Consider the following 19,283-nt stretch of genomic DNA (forward strand, 5'->3'; position numbering starts at 1 on the left):
GTGCTTCTTTACTGTCGGTTGTTCCCCTATTATTGGTGGCTCAGTTAGCATTTAGCTTCTCCACTCCTCAATTCTAGTGTGAAGTCAAGGAAATGAACTTAAATTCCCTGTGGATTAAGCTAAACTATCTGACACAGACCTGGGATAGGGGTGGCAGCGTGCTCACGATCGTTTTAAAGTCTCTGCTGGGAAGTGTCAAGTAACAGCACTACTTCCTGTAATCCAATGTTTATATGACCAGTTCTCTTCCAGTTTCCTCCATTAAGTGTTCATGCTGGCTTTCTTCTGAATAAAATAGTCACCAGTGTGCAATCTGGAATCTTTTGTTAAATACCTAACTCTCTCCAGGCAGTGCTTCAAAATAGGGATGAGACAAGGAAGCGCCCTGGATGGATAGCATCTAATGCCAGTCAAAAGGAAATTATGAGAGCAAGCTGGTATCTTAGCCCTGCCCCGCTCCAGAATTCAGTGGTCTGACTCAGGAAGCTCCTACAGTGCATTCATAACCCAAAATCTCCTTTTATTTCAGATGGTCACCCCTCCCATTCCACATCAAACTTCGGCACAGCTCCTAGTTCTGTCTTCTGTGCTGCCCAGGTGAAACCTTACTGTGGCACCATTCCTCATTCCTGTCCTCACTAAGCCTGTTCTTTGTTCCTAACTGCTCCCTGGTCAAAGGCTTCCTGCCAGAGTGTGTTCCACAAGGGATAACCCCTACATAAAGCACTTAGCAAATGGAGAGGGTGGACTGGGGCTCACCAGAGAGGCAGGAGGGCTGCCATCATACATTACTCTTACTGCTGCTGTGCTGCAGGTTTTCTACACCAGTAGTCCAAATCCTGTAGTGTGCATTGCTGTGAATATAGATCTGCTAAGATCATGGAGTTAGGCCTGTTAAAATGAGAAGAAACTGTCCCACTGATAGGCCTAGCTTCATAGTAAGAAAAGAACTCCAGGCCCAATTGTTGTTATGAAGTGTTTTGCTGTTGACTTCAATAATCTAGCATTTCCCTGTTAGTTCATTTTAATACATTTACCTTTTGAGTATGAGATTCTTAGTGTGAACAATTCTATTTATGGCCTTCAAAAATATTCCTTAACTTGGACATCTTGGGGACATTTTATGTGTTGGTTGTGCATGAAGGTAAGCAGTTAAACCAAGAATGCTGTCAAGTTAAATCTTGGATTGCATGGGAGACAAAGAGAGAATACTAGCTTAAAAAAAGCAGTAGCATCAGGAAAACACAGAAGACTAGGTTAGTAAAAGCATAGTGAAAGCTTTTATTTTTCCAGGGGCGATGAGGATTTGGTAGTGGTTTTCTTTTGTGTTGGTTTTTTGTTTTGTTTTTAATTGACTGTTGGCAAGTGCCTTATGTGCAACTCTCTACTTCAGTGGAGAAATGCAGCATTTATTAAAGAGGGAAGGTTAAGGTTTATTTGCAGTCTGACTAATATTTTTGACACTTTCTTCTTTCATGTATGTTTGTTTTCTTGATGGGACCTTTTAGAATTCTCCTCTTGTAGCTTTTCCTCAAAACTGCGGTGGTAAAACATGGGTGCAGTAGCATGTCTATGGATTTGAGTTTTACAATATACTTACCATGGCACACCATGTGCTACATATGACTAAGGTGAAGCACAGTGTTCTTGTCACCTTTGCTCCAATAGCAATATATAGGAATATTGCATAACACACATTTTAGATGCTAATCCTGAGGTTTGATTAAGAGAAGTCTACAGCTGGAGAGCTGATTTGAGTCATGACTATAGATAAATGTTGTAAGGGAATCTGGTGTGACTGATGGTCTCGGTCAGTTTGTGGAGCTCTAAAAGTTGTCGGTTAAGAATAACAGGACTAATCCATTCCCGTGAAGGTTTCCTGTTTGTCACCTTAAGTATGCATAAAAGCTAAGAAAACAAGACAATACTGTGCTCAAGAAGTAATCATCTCTTTTTGTATCATTTTTATACTTTTTTTTTACACAAGTAATTTATCTCTTTTTAATGTTCTTGAATTGAGACTCTGTTTAACAAAACTAACTGCAGTCTGCTTTCTAGCTTGAAGTATTCTTTTGAAAATGGGGAATAATTTTTAACAATGGACAATTTCATGGGGAGGGCAAAAGATTGTGTATAACAGATATTACTGTTCTGACAGCCTGTTTTAACTAAACTGCACTGAACTTTAAAGGGTAGAAATAAGGGAAAATAATCTCACCTTGTTTTGAATCTGGGAAAGAAGACAGTTATACAAAAATTGCCAATTATAACATGCAGTAGAGTGTGCTTTTACAGATAACTAAGGGGTTTATTTTTGTTTGGTGGTTTGTTTTTTTTTCTTTAGGTGGTGAATTCATTTCCAAAAGCAGAAGACTTATTTTTTCACTTTTAGGTAACTTCTGCCAGGGGTTATAACAGTGTTCGTATTGTAATTATTAGTATTTGTTCTAGTATTGACTTGCCTTTGCTTCTGTAATTTTTGCTTTCCTTCTTTTTTTATTTCAGCTGAGTTTTCAACATAAGATTGGTATCCTTTACTGCAAAGCAGGTCAAAGCACAGAAGAAGAAATGTATAACAATGAGATGGCAGGACCAGCTTTTGAAGAGTTCCTTGATCTGCTGGGCCAGAGAGTGCGGCTAAAAGGATTTAGTAAATACAGGGCTCAGCTAGATAATAAAAGTAAGTTATGTTTCTGACCTATGGTAGAAACTATACTTATCCAGCTGATCTTCTACAAAACCTGTTTTGTCTTTTCATTCTCTTGACTTTCGGTTGTGATTAGTAAGATTATATGGTAAATGAGGAAGATGAAGCATATGATAAGAGCACCTTGTCTGAAAGGTTATTTACTTTTTCTGTGGCATTAGTACAACTGAAAATCAAAGCAACTTAATGCATTTGTTTGCACTTAGTTAAAATCATATTCTGTGAGTGATGTTTTTTCATATATTTCAGAATTTCCCAGCTACACTTTAAAATCTTATCCTTAAAAAGGCAAAAGAAAAGATATGTATTTCAAAAAATGGAGTCGTGACAAGGGACCGTTTTCCTTATTTCAGCTAAACTTTTGTGCTTCTTTTTAATCAACATACATATTGATGTTTATATTTGCGGAGCAATCAAGTTTTCCATTTCTAGTTTCTCACACATCCGTAGTAAGCATTTGATAAACATTCATCTACCTAACTACTATGTTATTACTGCCATTTCCTCAGGTCCTTCAGTTTCCCTAAGTGGAATAGTATAATAATTTAATTGTACAAAATTTGGGGGGTTTGTAGCAAAAATAAGAACTGATTGCTGTGAAAAAAGTGAATGATATGTTAACATACTTCTTTATTAGAATTGCTTTTCACTGCCCTTTAAATTTAACTTAACTCATTTTTAGTTTAATGAAGTTTTAACAGGATTTTGACAACTGATCACTGAGCTGTGATCTAAGGATATCTAGGTATCCATCTACTTTATTGTAACATGCTATTTTTATAGATACTAAGACTAGTGGTGAAACACTGGAACAGGTTGCCCAGAGAGGTGGTAGATGCTCCATCCCTGGAAACATTCAAGATCAGGTGCGATGAGGCTCCGAGCAACCTGATCTACCTAAAGATGTCCCTGCTCGTTGCAGGGGGTTGGACTAGATGACCTTTAGAGGTCACTTCCAGCCCAAACTATTCTATGCTTCTATGATTTGATTTCTATCCTTATTTTTGCTGTAGGTTTCATATTACATTCTGAAAATAGAAATCTTTTTTTATATACTGTATATGGTCTGTGTATAACAGAAAAGGAATATTTTTGTTAGCGAAGTACATCTTTTTAAACTATTAAATCCTGCTACTTGTGTGTGTGTTCTACTTACTCTTCTAATCAAATGGGAAAGTTCCTTGAACTGTTAAATAAGCTGCTAAGAAGGAAGCTTAGAAAGCTGCACTTAAATGAAATTAAGGGAAGATCTTCTTTTCTTGCAAGGGATAGTTTGCCTCTTAGATAGTCACAGAGATCTAGAAATTAATACATCCTCTTATTTGCTTCTCTGTTCCTGCTGCCACTTACCCACCTCATCTGGCCTGGTTCTTAGGAATCTCTTGCGTGTTTTTGCTACTTCAACATCAGTTTTTGTTTAACTGGAACACAACTGGATTTTAATTTTTTTTTTTTTTTTTAATTGTATGTTTGAACACTGATCGGTGTCATAGTCATAGAAGGATTTCTGGTAGTGCCCTGACGGACTGTCATTTCCTGTACAGCATTAGTAGAGAGACTTAATGATTTGTATTAGAAATTATGGGAAATGTCTAGTGCATGTACATTGTGGTTAGTACCCAGTGCAGATAAACTGTCCATAGGCCAATCTCCAGTGGGAAATGAGATATGCAAAGTTGGTGATTAAAACCTCATGGTTTTGCAATGAAGGGAGACCAGTTTTCTAACTGAAGAAGTCTTTCACATTTCTACATCTCTAGCAGTGGTGGGAAATGGTTAAAAAAGTGAGCTGAATCCAATGACAGATTCTAATTTATTACTTACAAGGTGGGAAAGCTGCAATTCTGTAGCCTTGTCAACCTGCATAAGCATCACATTTATTTTTATTAGCATTATTACCTCTTTGTTTAAATCCAATGCTTGTTTCACTTTAATAATTCAGGCTTGATAGAGACTATTGCATCCTATTTCAGTACAGAATAATAACTCTTTTTTTCAAATTAACGTGTAGAAATATTTATTAACACTCTGTGGATGTCAGACTTCTGGGATGAATTGATAAATAGGGATGAAAAAAATTCAAAGGAGTAAGGGGTGTTTCTGGTTTGCTTCCCCCCGCCCCCCAATCAGAGCATGACCAAATATCACCTAGTATTTTTTATGTATGTAAATATATGCTGGCCTGTCAAGCAAATTCAGTTTCTGTATTTGCTGTGCTTCAGTATGAATGTACATTGCTGATTGGCATGTTGTACATATCATTCAGTAACACAATTTTAATGTTTTACTAATGCTGTGTGCCATTAACGATATTGGTCTGTCATAATGTTCTCATAGTTTGCAACAAACAGAATGGAATGAAGAGAGTTCATAAAGATATAGTCTTCAGTTTTATATTAAATGTAAAATACTTATTTAATTATCATCTTTTTTGTGTTATACTTGGTTTCTAATATAATGGCACAACAAGTATTACTGCATGTCACTTTTATAATTGGATAATACATTGATCTGACTGCCTGCAGGTTCAGAATACCATAACAATTTCATCTCTAATAGCTACATTTTTGGTAGGCATTATGTTTCAGTAATATTTCTTGCTCAGTTTCTGTAGGGTTCATATTTATTAAGTTTTTCTATTCTCAAATGTTTGACTAGCCGTGGTTTTTTTTTTTTTTTTTAAAAAATTCCTTTTTTTTAAATTTGGTCTGTTTATTTAATATCTTGATAAGTAATGAAATGGTCCATTTCTTATGGAGCATAGAATGTAGCATGTTGTGGAGGGTTGACCTGTCTGGCAGGTATGGCCCCCGCCCCTCACTCTCTCCCCACCAGGATGGGGGAGAAAACCAGAAGGGCAAAAGTGAGAAAAAATTGTGAGTTGATGCTAAGACAGTTCAATAAGTGAAGGAAGGAAAGGAAAAAGCCAAACACCTCCCCCCACCCCCTCCTTCCCGCAACCCACCAAAAACCCAACCCACCACAACAACAATCAACAAACCAACCAACAGAAAAACCCCACAAAAACAAGTGATGAAAGGCAATGACTTGCCACCTCCCATCAGCCCAGCCAGTCTGACCAACAGGTACCATGGAAAAACTCCCCCTGCTCCAGTTTTACTGCAGAGCGTGACGTAATATGGTATGGAATATGTCTTTGGTAAATCTGAGTCAGCTGTCCTGTCTGCGTCCCCTCCCAAGCACTTGCCCACCCCTAGCATACGCCCCAGGGTGGGGGACAGTGTGAGAAACAGAGAAAGCCCTGATGCTGTGCAAGCACTGCTCAGCAATAGCTAAAACATTGGTGTGTTATCACCTGTTTTGATCACCTATAGAAATCACAGCACCATATGGGCTGCTATAAAGAAAATTAACTCCATCCATCCAAGCCAGACCCAATGCAAATGTGAAGAACACATGGAATATATTAACTACAAACTCTTTTCTGCCCTTCTTTAGTGCATTTTTAATGGCATGCAATTCTAAATCCCACGATCAAGAAATAAGAAAATTAGAGGAAACTTTACCAATTCAACACTACATAATTTGTTTAGTGTATGTTTTTAAACATATCAATGTACTAGAAATGAGGAATTAAAATATTATTGGAACATTAATATTCTCATTTATAATGATCAGACTTGAATTATGGATTATATTATGGATAAATTGGATTATGTTTACATTAATTTTCTTATACTTGTAAAGAGAGAACTGAAGGTGAAAGAAATTGAGGAAAAGTTGCAATTTTATATCTATGGAGGAATAGTCCTGTTTCACTTTCATTTGGTAAAAGGTGTTATTCTGCAAAGGAGCAGAAATGTTTCATAGCTGAAAAAAAAGTTTAGCTGACTTTGGGAAATAGAACTAATGTTCAGAAAGGAATGAGGTGCAAAAATGTCAGCCCAGATTTTTATTTTTTTTTTCACTAAAGTTGTCAGCAGAGTAATGTTTGTAGTAGCAACCGTTATGTAAATTTAATCACAGTGGGCCTTAGTGGGTGTTCAGTAAAGCATCTGTTGAGTTAAAAGATTTCAGCTTGCTTAGAGTACAGGACTAAATTTCAGAAGAAAAACTTGCTAGGTCATTTCCAAAGTCAAGGTGCTAAATCAAAAGTATTCAACTAGATAGGATGTTGTATCAGGAAAGCATTGATTTAAGGGTAAGGAATTTGCCTTCCTGTAAATAAGTATTCAAAGGGACTGTTTTGTGCAGTATCTGTTCAAGATAACTTGACTTTATTTAATATCTAATTGCAAAAGGAGTCAGGGAGTAGGGTTGCTGAGATCAGTGTAGTTTAGGCAGATATTTATATTTCACAATATAATTTATTTCCTCCTTCTATGTTTCAAAGCTTCATCTTTCTAAAATGCCATGGAAAGGTTAAAATGGAATTATATTTTCAACAAAGATTTTAAAATAGAGGAGTGCAATAAAGCTGGCTTTTTTTAGCAACATTTAAGCAAGAAACTTCAGTGGAAATCTTGCTCCCTATTTGTTATGTAACTGTAATCTATATTACATCAATATTAATAAATTAAGTTAATTTTATTATTATACAAACATAACTGATGAAGCCAGTTGTAATATGAATGTGTTCAAAATTATACACACACAAATATTTACAGATTGAGGGCTGCAGATACAGTATGTTTACTGTTGAATTTTACACTTAAGTTTGTGTGTACTTTTAACTGGAGAACTAACATGACCAATCAATTTCTTTTTGGAATACAGTTACTATTTAAAACAAAACAAAACACCAAAACACTGTGTGGAAGAGAGTGCTGGAGAATGTTTATTGGTGTAGATAATATAAAATCATCTTAAAAATGAGTGAACATGGAAAAAGAGAAGAAAAAATGATAGTTGTCTTGAGTCAATACGGTGTTCCCAACTTCCTGCTTTTTGTTCTATTGAAAAAAGTTTTAAATGGCATTAAGAAATTTAAATCGTAGCATCCAAAGAGCTGTGTTCTAAAAAGTAGTATGAATGTTCTATTTTACTGACCTTCTTATGATTAAATTCATTTTCAGCTGATTCAACAGGAACTCATTCCCTCTATACTACCTATAAAGATTATGAGTTAATGTTTCATGTATCAACAATGCTTCCATACATGCCCAGTAATAGGCAACAGGTATGTTTTTTAACTTTTCTTTGTAATTTTACATTGTAAATGTTTGACATTGAGGTGTTTTTTTTTAATGAAATGCTGATTTAAAGCTGAATTGTTTTGTAAGAAGTATGACTTGTTTTTTTTTTTTTTGAAATATTATAAAGCATTAGAAATATCAGGATTTTTATACTATATAATTCAGGAACTTACCCTATCTTCCCCATTTCAGTATTTTATTAGAAGGTAATTTTGTGTGTGGTGAATGAGTTATTTTCAGTTTGGGCTGGATTTACATCTTACGTATATTTTAAACATTGAATGGAACGAAGCTTGAAAATAGTCTTATGGTTAAAATATGTATGTAATAAAATGTTTAAAACAATTCCACTTAATCTTTATATTACAGATCTTGAAATGTGTATTAATGTGTCAGCTTAGTAATAAATGCTTAACTGTGTCCTTCAGGGTGTCTGCTTGTGAAGACAGAAAGCTGCAGTGTACTTAATTTTATTTCTGGAGAATTCCCTTTGCTTATATAATAATTCAGAATATCTTTAAAGCATTAAGGATGGCTAAAAACCAGCACAGCATCCAAAGTGTGTGGTGTACCAGTAAGGTTACTCTGTCTTGCCTGTCTAGGATATTTCTTGCAACTGAATTAAAGAGTACAAGCACATTTGGTATAATATATCAATGTTAACACCTAAAAAAAGAAAAAAAAAACAAAGACAAAACAGAACAGTAGAATTGCTTATAGGTTAGACTGATGATAGTTCCTAACTTTCGGTGCTACTATGCATTTTTCTAGGTCTGCAGAAATAAGCATTGGATTTAGTTAGTTTTAGAATATTCTCTCATTATCATGCAAGATACAAAGTTTTCAGTCATTTTGGAGGGTTGTCATGAAATAAAGATGCTATCTCTTTTTCTTTTTGAACAGCATACAAAAGATGGTTACTGATTGTTAAACCATATGTGAGTTGTATCTTTCATGTCTACCCTATCAATAGGTCTTGTGGGACGAAAAAGATGTGTCAGGGCAGCAAGAAAGAGATAAAAGAAAGTGATTAAAATTCTTGAGAAAGGATAAATGAAAATCAAAATGGAAGAAAGTATATAATGTTTATGTATTTTAAACAGTCAGTGTATAATGTTCTGAACTGTTTGAAGAACTCTTTCAAGTGAACAGTTAAGACAACTGCAAATTTAACTTCATTACACTTTGGATTTAGACATGGTTTAGAGAAACTAAATTAGGAATCAAAAGACAAACTCTTCATCATACGAATAATATGAAAGTTTAGATGAGTCATATCTTAAAATGTGTGGCTTTCAGGAGACAGAATGTTCAGCTATATCACACACTCAATTGTGCCAATAGCTAGTAATCAAGGTATCGGAACGTGATCACTGACTTGAGATTGTTCCACTTCTCCAAACTTTCACTTACACCTTATTGCAATACAGGGTTAATTTAGTAAACACACTAGGAGTTATTCTGTCTGTAATCAGTCATAACAATCTTTGACTGGAAAGCACATGTAAATAGGGAAAACTGTATACTATTAAAAGATATAATACACTGAATGAGCTTGCCTTAAAAGGAAACTATTCATATTTTCATAGCTAATCACAGGCACTGACAGTAAATATGGCCTTACTTGGAGTTTATGATGTCTGTTGTTGTCTTTCATGACTCTCCCTTGTTTGTGAGAACAGGATATCCTCTTGCCACAATCCACTAATTTTCATAATTGTCTGCTGTTTGTCAGCTTCACTGCTGTGTTGCTCAGCCACCCTCTGTTACTGTCCTTTCACTTCTTCCTGTGTCCTCCTTTCATTCTCATAATTTCCTTCTGTGTCTTTCTTTATAGTCAGGTGCCAATTCTTGTGTGCAGCAAAATCTTCTGATTTTAACTCCATGGTTTTCCCCAGCAACAAGCACTCCTTTCCCCACAGTGTTTTAGTAAGCTCTCATCACTGTCACTTTAACAGGTTCAATATTTAGTAGAAGCACCATGTTGTTATTCATGGCTTTCTTAGGATCAAAATAATGTGGCAGTTTTCCAAGTTCAAGTAGTATGCCTGTTTGAAGACCCACCACATTATTTTTTTTTAGGTGCTGGGATCTAGCAGTATTTGCACAGCATGGACACTCTTAATGAAATGTGACAAGTGCACCCAAATGACCAGAACTGAGCTGGCCTTAATGTGCAAAAGGGATCTATAATCATTGTTTAATTTTCTTCTATTACTGTTCAGTTCCAAAATACATACTGAAGTGTGAAATGCATCTACAGTGTTATTTCTCACAAGCTAGGGTAAAATTTGATTAGGTCTTTTTCCTTGAGACATTTTAGATGCTGAAGACCACAGATGCAGTTGCATCAGTTGTACTCAAGATAGAGAAAGACTTACAGGTGCTGTGGACTATGAATGTTGTTGGTCTCTTCAGGATTTGGCTCACTAACTCCACATACCTAAGTAAGGCGAAGTTAGTGGCCATGGTAATTTTTCTTTTAGGTTATGTTAGCAATGAAGACCCCCACTCAATAGTTATTTTTTGCTAGCATATTGTGTATGTACTGGCAATGAGGTTATTGCATCCTATCCCTATATCCTGTATTTGGTAATGACTGGGCAAGGTGTTGAGTCACTCTTCATTATCTAGGACTACAACCTTCAATGAGCAAGCACTGAGCATTGCTTATATTCCAAATAATTGTGAGCCAAAAATAGGCCACACCAGAATTGTTTGTTGCTTCTTCCAGGACATAACTACGCCCTGCTTGGTCCCTGATCAGGACATCCCTCTAGTTTTAGAGCCAGCAGGAGATCCAAAGAGCAAGGTAATTTTCACTTTGGCTGCAACATAGGCTGGGAACTTTCAAGTCAGCTGCTCCTTCCCTAGGACAGAAAAGACTACCAGCCCTGATGTGGCCAGTTCCTTCTCTGTTACTGGCCCTTTCTTCAAATCATAGTTCAAGGCTTTCCCCTTTAAACTTTACCTTCCCGACATCCCCTTTCCAAATCATTCCCTTACAAGTTTCCCATTCACACATTTGCAGTCTGCTTGTGTATACCTGGTCAGACCTGATTAATCCAAATCAGTTCAAATAATCAGTTTTCACCTGGTTTAATGAAAACTTAAAAATGAAACAGATATGCAATACTGAAATAAACTTGCTGAATTTAAGCCACTGTTAAAATGGTTGGGATAACATGACATGTGGTTATACCAAACTCGGTTTAACCAGATCTGATGAAATACCTTTTGCTGTTTGTTTCTGATTTTGGTACTGGTTAAGAACACAAATTGAAAATAAAACTTGTGAACCCATTTATTTTAGAAATGTACTAAAATAAGTTTGAAGATTGTCTTATTTGAGTCTTAACATTTCATCATTTAATTGAATGAAGAATATATTTCACTGCTATTTCAACAAGAATTCCTTGTTTTGCAGTTTGACTAGGCAATTAAAATTCCACAGAAGTGGATAGGTTTTAATGGCTGGGCATAAATTGTAAATATGCTAAGTTTTAAAACAGTACATTTCTTCAGAGATGCATATCTGAAAATTAAGAATTGAGTAGTTAAAATCTCAAAATTAATATAGTAACTATTATTTGGTATAAATCACTTTACTCTAATGGGTTCTGCCTTTCTAACATATTTTCCTTACCAGGCTCCCTTTTGCGTGTCTTGTATTCTTACATAAAACTTCACTGATTTCCTTTTGGCTGCCTATCATACTTGATTGGGTTCATTTTCAAATTCTACCATGCCAATTTAGACTGATACTAGAATGATGTCGAAGTGTGTTTGATGTCTCATTACTGTAAGTAATCCTCTGTAATCTGTGCACCCTGTTGAGAGTTCCTATTATGCTCTGCATTGGCATGAGACTCTTTAGAGTATGTTAGAAAGGCAGATTAAAAAAAAAAAAAGATACAACAACCCCCCAAAACCCCAAACCTGAGCAGACCTCAAAATGGGAGAGGAAGGGGAAACTGAGAACCTGAAAAAAACCTAGGAGGTAAAAGTTGGGAGGAAGATCTAGGTTATAGAATGGAAACTAGAAAAGGGTTTCTTATAAATCTTTTTCCTTAATTCCAGTTTCCTTCAATTCCTTTTTCATTTTCAGTATGCTATCCTTATCTCACGTTTCCCAGGGACGTTTGTGTTCCCTCCTTCTTCTCCTTTCAATACTTGATTCTTTTCCTATTCCTTTATCCTATCCAGAGCACTTCTTTCCATCTTCCAGGTCACCCCAGTTTACTTCTCTCCCCTTTCAAACTTCTTTGCATTGTGATACTCTGCGCACAGCCATGACTGCTTTGCCTTTGCATTGTGTTGAAGTTCACTGACCACTTGTGCATGACAGTTATTTATAACAGTGTTACACTGATTTTATTTTAAAATGTCGAAGAAGTTACTAAGATCTCTGCAAGCTTGGTAAGGTTCTTAAAAATGATGACCTGACTTCCTATTTCCTATTTTTGTGCCTCTTAGAGGTTTAAGCTCTGGAAAAATAGTTTAGGCATAGGATATGGGAACTGCCATAATTTTGAAAAGACTATTTTTGCTAGTAAAACTTCAAACATTTCTAAAGCTTGCCTCTTATTAAGTGACTGCTATTCTTGCTTAAGCAACCTATGATGGCAAGCAGAACCTCCTAAAGAGGTTTACAAAGGCAGAAAATATTCTTGAAAACAGTGATTGTCTTGAGAAGTAAATATAACTTTAAACAGGATATTGCTTTCTAATTTTCATCATTTTGCTCTGTGGAAATGTGTAGGCATAGGCATGAACCACTACAGCAAGAAAGAGTAATTGGGCAGTTGTATAGCAAAGGCAGAAATGAATCACCTTGTACCTCATAATTAGAAGGTTTCTTACAAATTTAACTGTGGTGTAAATTCCAACCTGTGAGATAATAATAACCTCTACACATGAACTTGTGCTCCACTACTATGATCTAATTGTATGGTTCACTTGTTAGCAAATTAAAGCATACCTGACACACTTAGTTCTGTGATCAGTTCCACGTGGAGTACTTCTACTGTAATTTGTAGGCAACAGGATGTATATCTTAAATTGCTCAAATAGCCAGTTATTTTGATTTTAGTCTTAAAAACCTGAAAACTTGACCAAGCCACATGACTTATAACAAATACTATTTTCTGTTCTTATATCTGTTTTAAAATTTCATCAGAAGTCTTGTTTCTTTAACCTGCATTTGGGATTTTGATTATATTTAAAATAATATGGATAAACTGAGCGCTTTAAAATTGTGGCCTTGGCCCTTCTTACTACCTTTAGAATACCATCCTTTGTCTTATTTTAGGAGACTTAATAAAACATATTTATGGGTCTTAGGCTTTAGCATGTACAACTTTGCTTTTTTTGTTGGTACCTGAAACACTAACTTCTAACTGACAAAATACAAGCAAGTACTCTTTTATTACAAGATTATGTTCTGTAAAATCAGCTCGATATACAAGTTTTTACTTGTTCTGTCATAAAGTTTTCAATTACATTTATTCATGTATCCTTTTTAGTTACACATGAGATAAGGTAAAGCTTTAAGTGTCTGTATGCTATTGGCTGGCAATGCAAGGTCTTTGACAGACTTTGGGTGGATATTTAAAATGTAGCGCATGGTAGATTACTTTTTTCCATCTGGTAATATACATGGATATTTTATAAGCAAAGGTATTTAAGAAAAAAGTGTAAAAAAAAAATTTGAGAGGTACAATATACTTGTGTGAGGAAAGCGAAAATCATTTTACTGTGTTGTTTTATTGGGGTTTGGGGAAGGGGGGAAGAGAGAAGTGGTCCCTTATTGCTGGACATATTTTGTAGTTTTAGCCTGTAACAATGATTTAGTGCTTTAAATTATTTGTTAAATATGTTTTGATGATTAAAGCTACCAATTACAAGAATAAGTTTTTAATTAATGAGTCTCTAATAGCTATTTTTTCTCTGTGAGTATTCTGTGTCTCACTTCTGTTCCTCAAGTATGCAGTTCTTAAAATTTGTGATGAGTATTCATAATAATCTATTTTAAAAAAAAAGATTATAACATTAAGGACAATGTTTAATAAAAATGCAACATAGAAAAGGAAGTTTATTGAGAAAGAAAAGCAATATTATATTTTTCATATAGAAGCAAATATTAACTGTAGAGAGGGAATTGATGTACAGTTCTCTGGACAGTGAGAAATGTTAAGTGATGTAACATTTTTTTATTACTAAGGTGATGCAGTAAACGAAGAGAAATATATTTTTCTCACAGAATAAGAGAGGAATGAGCAGAAATTATGCAGAACTAGTGCAGGGATGCAGGTGAACTCACCAGTATTTTTGTGAACTTGGCCTAGTTTCCTTTCCCTATCATTTTGCAGTTCAGTCTGATATTCTTTATTTGTAGCTATCCAGGATATGATTAGTTAAATGTTATTTCTGAAAAATTAAGCTTCATTTATTTGGTTTTTTTTTTTCCTAAAATGTAGAAATTGTGATTACTTTTTTTTTTGTAACTAATTTTTCAATGCATGTTTCTTGTCTAGCTGCTAAGGAAAAGGCATATAGGAAATGACATAGTTACCATTGTCTTCCAAGAGCCAGGAGCACTTCCTTTTACTCCAAAAAATATTCGTTCCCACTTTCAACATGTATTTGTCATAGTCAAAGTGCATAATCCTTGCACTGAAAATGTGTGCTATAGGTGAGTAGAGCCTTATAACTATTTAAGTTTATTATTAAGACTACAATGGAACTGCCTCTTCTAACAGCTTTGTATTTCCCAGAAACATTATGTATGCAATTTTAAAATTTCTGCTATGATTTCTGTGAGTTTGAAAGCCCAGTGTCTCCCTTGCACATATCTAGACTTATGGGGCACAGTTTGTAGACTTAAATGGGTATATGCAGAACTCTGTGCTCCTGAGTTATGGGCATAAAATGGGGGGATATAACAAGCTAGTGAAAATAAGATTTGCAGACATAGCAATAGAAATTAATTTAGAATTTGTATTGCACATTTCCTTTTTCAAAGCAAGTGATTTACAATGAAGTATTTTAGAAGGCTGTTCACCTGTATAAATCCTTGAGTATGACAATATGACACTGGGATGAGTCATGTCCTTTAAGCACATGAATGAGGACTTTTGGGGAGTATAAAAATATCTCAAATTTCAGCTCACCTTAACTCTCACATTTAAGTTATTGCATCATGAATTCTAGCAAGGTAACGGGTGGAAACATAGTTCTGAACTGATGGGGAATTGTGCAAATAACGATGAGGACTTCAAGCATAATCGTGCATGTTTAGCATGTATAAATGTTATTTATTCATTGTTTAGAATGAAATTAAAGTACATCATGAGGTTGGGTCATATTGCTGTCTTTTAGATCTTAAGCTATCTTTTAGAACTTGAATTTGTTTCAGTAGCTCTTTGGTGCTTAATACATGACACTTCATAAGTTACATTTTTCTTATTACTGAGTGATGTCTGTCACCCAAATGTGACTGCATTTCAGTCAAACTAGTGGTAGTTGTACATAGTTTGCACAATATTTTGAAATCCTTTTTCAGTTGAAATACATTATGCACATAACAATTGTAGGTATAATTGTATCAATGAGCAAGTATTCCTCTTACATTTTGCTGTGAACTGTCCATATCAAGAATTGCAGGTATTTTGAAATATTATGAACATAGACTAGGCAACCTAGGCAGGTACAGAATGCTCCCATTTTAGACACATTTGGCACTGATACGTTTTCTTTGTCTTCACACTTTGTGTGAAATAAAATAAATTCTGTTTCTATTTAACATATTTCTTATTTTTAAATCATACAACTGAGTGACAGCTGAAAGCGATAACTTACATATTAAAAAAATACTTCTCTCATTTATGTCTCACAAAGTATTTTTATATTTATTTCTTCTAAAGAAAGGAGACAGTGACATCCTAAGAAGTCATCCTTGATATTTTTTTTTTAGTAAGATAGATCCATAATGTCTTTCATACATTTAAAAGAAAAAAAGCCATTTGAAAACGGACAACAGAATCAGTTTCCTTTGATGTGTCTAAAATGTCTGAAAATTGACATGTCAAAGCTAAACCCAACTGTGTAAATGGTCTGCACAGATCACAGTTCTGATTATCATCTGCTTTTTTTTTTTTAGGAATTAACTGTTGAATTTTTTTTTCTTTCTATTTCCAGTGTTGGTGTTTCACGATCAAAAGATGTACCTCCATTTGGTCCACCCATTCCCAAAGGAGTAACTTTCCCCAAATCAGCAGTCTTTAGGGACTTCCTTTTAGCCAAAGTTATTAATGCTGAAAATGCGGCACATAAGTCAGAAAAATTTCGAGCCATGGCCACAAGGACACGTCAAGAATACTTGAAAGATCTGGCAGAAAATTTTGTTACCACAGCTACAGTGGATACTTCAGCGAAGTTTAGCTTTATTACTTTAGGGGCAAAAAAAAAGGAAAAAGTGAAACCAAGGAAAGATGCACATCTATTCAGTGTTGGAGCAATTATGTGGAATGTGATTGCACGAGATTTTGGCCAGTCTGCTGACATTGAATGTCTGCTTGGAATCTCCAATGAGTTTATCATGTTGATTGAAAAGGAATCAAAAAATGTTGTGTTTAACTGCTCCTGCAGAGATGTTATTGGATGGACGTCTGGATTAATGAGCATCAAAATATTTTATGAAAGAGGAGAATGTATTCTTTTGTCTGCAGCAGATAATTGTACTGAAGACATCAGAGAAATTGTTCAAAGACTTGAAGTAAGTACGGTTTCTAAACTGGAATTCCAAATTTTTTATGAAGAGTTACTTGTCTGCATGTCCTTTGAGATATAATTAACAATATCGTATGTTTATACTTTGGGAGTGTTTTCAGTCATCAGAGATCATTACAGACAATAATCCTCACAACAGCAAATGAGATAAGGGTTATCAACCCATTTTCAGGGATGAGGAATCTGATACCGATAATCTGATAGACTTGCCCAAGGCCATGGATGGTTTCAGTGTTGAAATCAGGATTGAAAGGCGAAGTTTTTGTCTTCTCTTGATGTAGCCTGTTCTCAAATCATACCTTTGTAGATAGAAATATACCTTAATTTAAAAATATACAGAATCTGAATGTGTAAAATATACTCGCTTGGGCTTTTTATAGTAACCCATGTGAATATTAGCAGAAAAATTTGTATAAGTCGTTCTGCTGATTGTTCCTCTACTAAGCAACTGCTAGAAGTAAACAAAACTAGACCAATTAATGGCAGGTTTTACAGCTGAGTGCATAAAGTTCTTCAGATGCTTGATGACCCTGTTAGCACAACTGTCCTGTAACTATTTCAGCCAGTGCAAATGAACTGACAGGAACTCCAAGGTAAAAATGCTGGTGCATCTACTTCATGTGGTTACATTTCACCCTTCGACCTTAATTTAAGTGATCTAGATGGTCTCGGTTTTGTTTATATTGGAAAGTCTGGTACCAAAAAGAAGTCATTATGCTTATCATTTTTACAGTGAAAGAGTTGGATTGCAGCTGACATTTTAGGGCCTCTGTAGTTCTGCAGCCACATTCAGCATTGCTCGACATCATGCTTTAAATAATAAACTTTTTCTTCCAAAGTACAACTAATCTTTCAATAGATTAATGTCTTTAAACTCTTCTTGCCGCTGTTATATTATCCTTTTCATTGAGGTATTCAGTTTCCGTTTCCTTAGATATTTCTTGAAAAATAGCATACACATAATTCACTCCTATGAAGTACTGCTAAATGACCAATATAAATGGCTTAACACAGATGGATTCAAAGTTCTAGTGAAAACTTCTACTGTCATCAATGACAACAATTTATTTTGCTGTTTTTCACTTCTTCAATTTGACAAAACATGGAAATATCACAGTTTCTGGGGATAGATCTTTAAAATTCAGTGATCAAAACCACAAAATGAAATGGTTATCTGTATTTACTTGAATACTTCCTCATTTTTATGGTCATATTTTGGGTTCAATAATGACAAATTGACTTTAAGCCTCAAAAATTTAACCTCAGTTACTGCCAAGTTAACCCAAATATTAGCTTCAAGTATCTGTTCCAGTGAACTCTGGCCGCCTTCTTTCTTTCACTGCCATCTATCCAAATTTCACATGGCTTAAAAGCATTAGCTGCCATTACTTCTTTTAAAACTTTTTTGTTCCCATTTCTTACCTAATTTTTTCTCCTTTTCCCCTGCTTCTTCCTCTCTTTTGAAAGTTGCATGTTATGTTATTCCCTAGCTGTTTTATGATGTTGAATGCTTTCTAAGCAGTCCTTACATCCATTTTGATACAGAAGCTCAGAGCTTCAGAAGCTCATTACAACCACTAAACGTATTTAAAACTCTGATTCCACACTCCATATGCATCCTTTGAAAACCTTTCAAGTGACTCAGAACAGAGTGAAGGTCAACAACCACATGTGCCACATGATGCTAAAGACAAAAGTTCAAACTGTGACATAATATCAAATGTCAGTGACCAGATGATTAACCCTTTTCAGTCACTAATAAAAGCATTTCTTAAAACCAGTGAGTAAAATGTTGCAGTTGCTAAATGAGATTGTCAAAGAAATAACTACATTTTAGTGCCTGGGTTTAGATCATGCGAATGAATAGGAAACCTATCTGAATATCCAGATAAAGCAAAGATGTCAAAAGCAGCTGAGACTGTGATTCTGGTTTGAACCAAAAGAATCAGTTCAGGACTAAAAAAAGAGCTGTGATTTGTCAATCTAGAGTCAGATCTGTATTTGCAAGGGGGAATATCTAGTGATATAAAGCAAAAAGATCAGCAAAAGCAAACTTGGTGGGCTGTGTTTGAAGGCAGAAAAAGCAGTTGTTCTGAACTTTAGGATAACAGAGAATGACAGAGTGAAAACCCTGGATGAATCTTTAGACAAGAATCTCAGTAGACAAACTTTCCTTAGAAGCCTGTATACTGAAAAAACTCGTCACCTTCTTCATGGGACTTAGAGGATTTCTGTCCTTTAATTTCATCTGTATTAAGTGCATTCAGAGAAGCTGGGTCTTAGTTCATGCACAGCCATATGTTCAGTGGAACAGCAACTAAGTAAACAGAATGACCTGTTCTGAAGTGGAGCAGCACTATGTTTTATGGGACATTACTATGTAACATGCAATGTCATCTTTTAGGGGATATACTTGTGGGGGACTTGGTCTCCTGGAATCCTTTGCATTGGGAGTAGATGAATCTTTGGCAGGAATGTATATCTTCCTTCTCTCTAACCTTTGCATATTTAACTAACTTGAAGAGATTTTTGAGTGCTCTGAGTGGGGGAAATTCACCGGCTGGTGCATTCATTCTGCAGTATTCCTTAATTGTGACATAACGATAAAGAGGTGTCTCCCCTCCCCCCCC

At 35.2% G+C, this 19,283-nt stretch overlaps 1 protein-coding gene across 3 annotated transcripts in view; it reads left to right on the forward strand.

Annotated features, from left to right (window-relative positions):
* The window catches only part of SIPA1L2 (signal induced proliferation associated 1 like 2), a 118,570-nt gene that overhangs the window by 43,777 nt on the left and 55,510 nt on the right, over positions 1–19,283 (forward strand). For all 3 annotated transcript variants that reach the window (XM_035899716.1, XM_035899718.1, XM_035899717.1), the window contains exons 5-8: positions 2,506–2,680; positions 7,744–7,847; positions 14,400–14,557; positions 16,063–16,639. In XM_035899716.1, the coding sequence (XP_035755609.1) occupies positions 2,506–2,680; positions 7,744–7,847; positions 14,400–14,557; positions 16,063–16,639 (1,014 nt within the window). The remainder of the gene's footprint in view (positions 1–2,505; positions 2,681–7,743; positions 7,848–14,399; positions 14,558–16,062; positions 16,640–19,283) is intronic.

This window comes from Egretta garzetta, unplaced genomic scaffold, assembly GCF_000687185.1.
Source record: "Egretta garzetta isolate BGI_Z169 unplaced genomic scaffold, ASM68718v1 scaffold118, whole genome shotgun sequence".
Classification (NCBI taxonomy): Eukaryota; Metazoa; Chordata; class Aves; order Pelecaniformes; family Ardeidae; genus Egretta; species Egretta garzetta.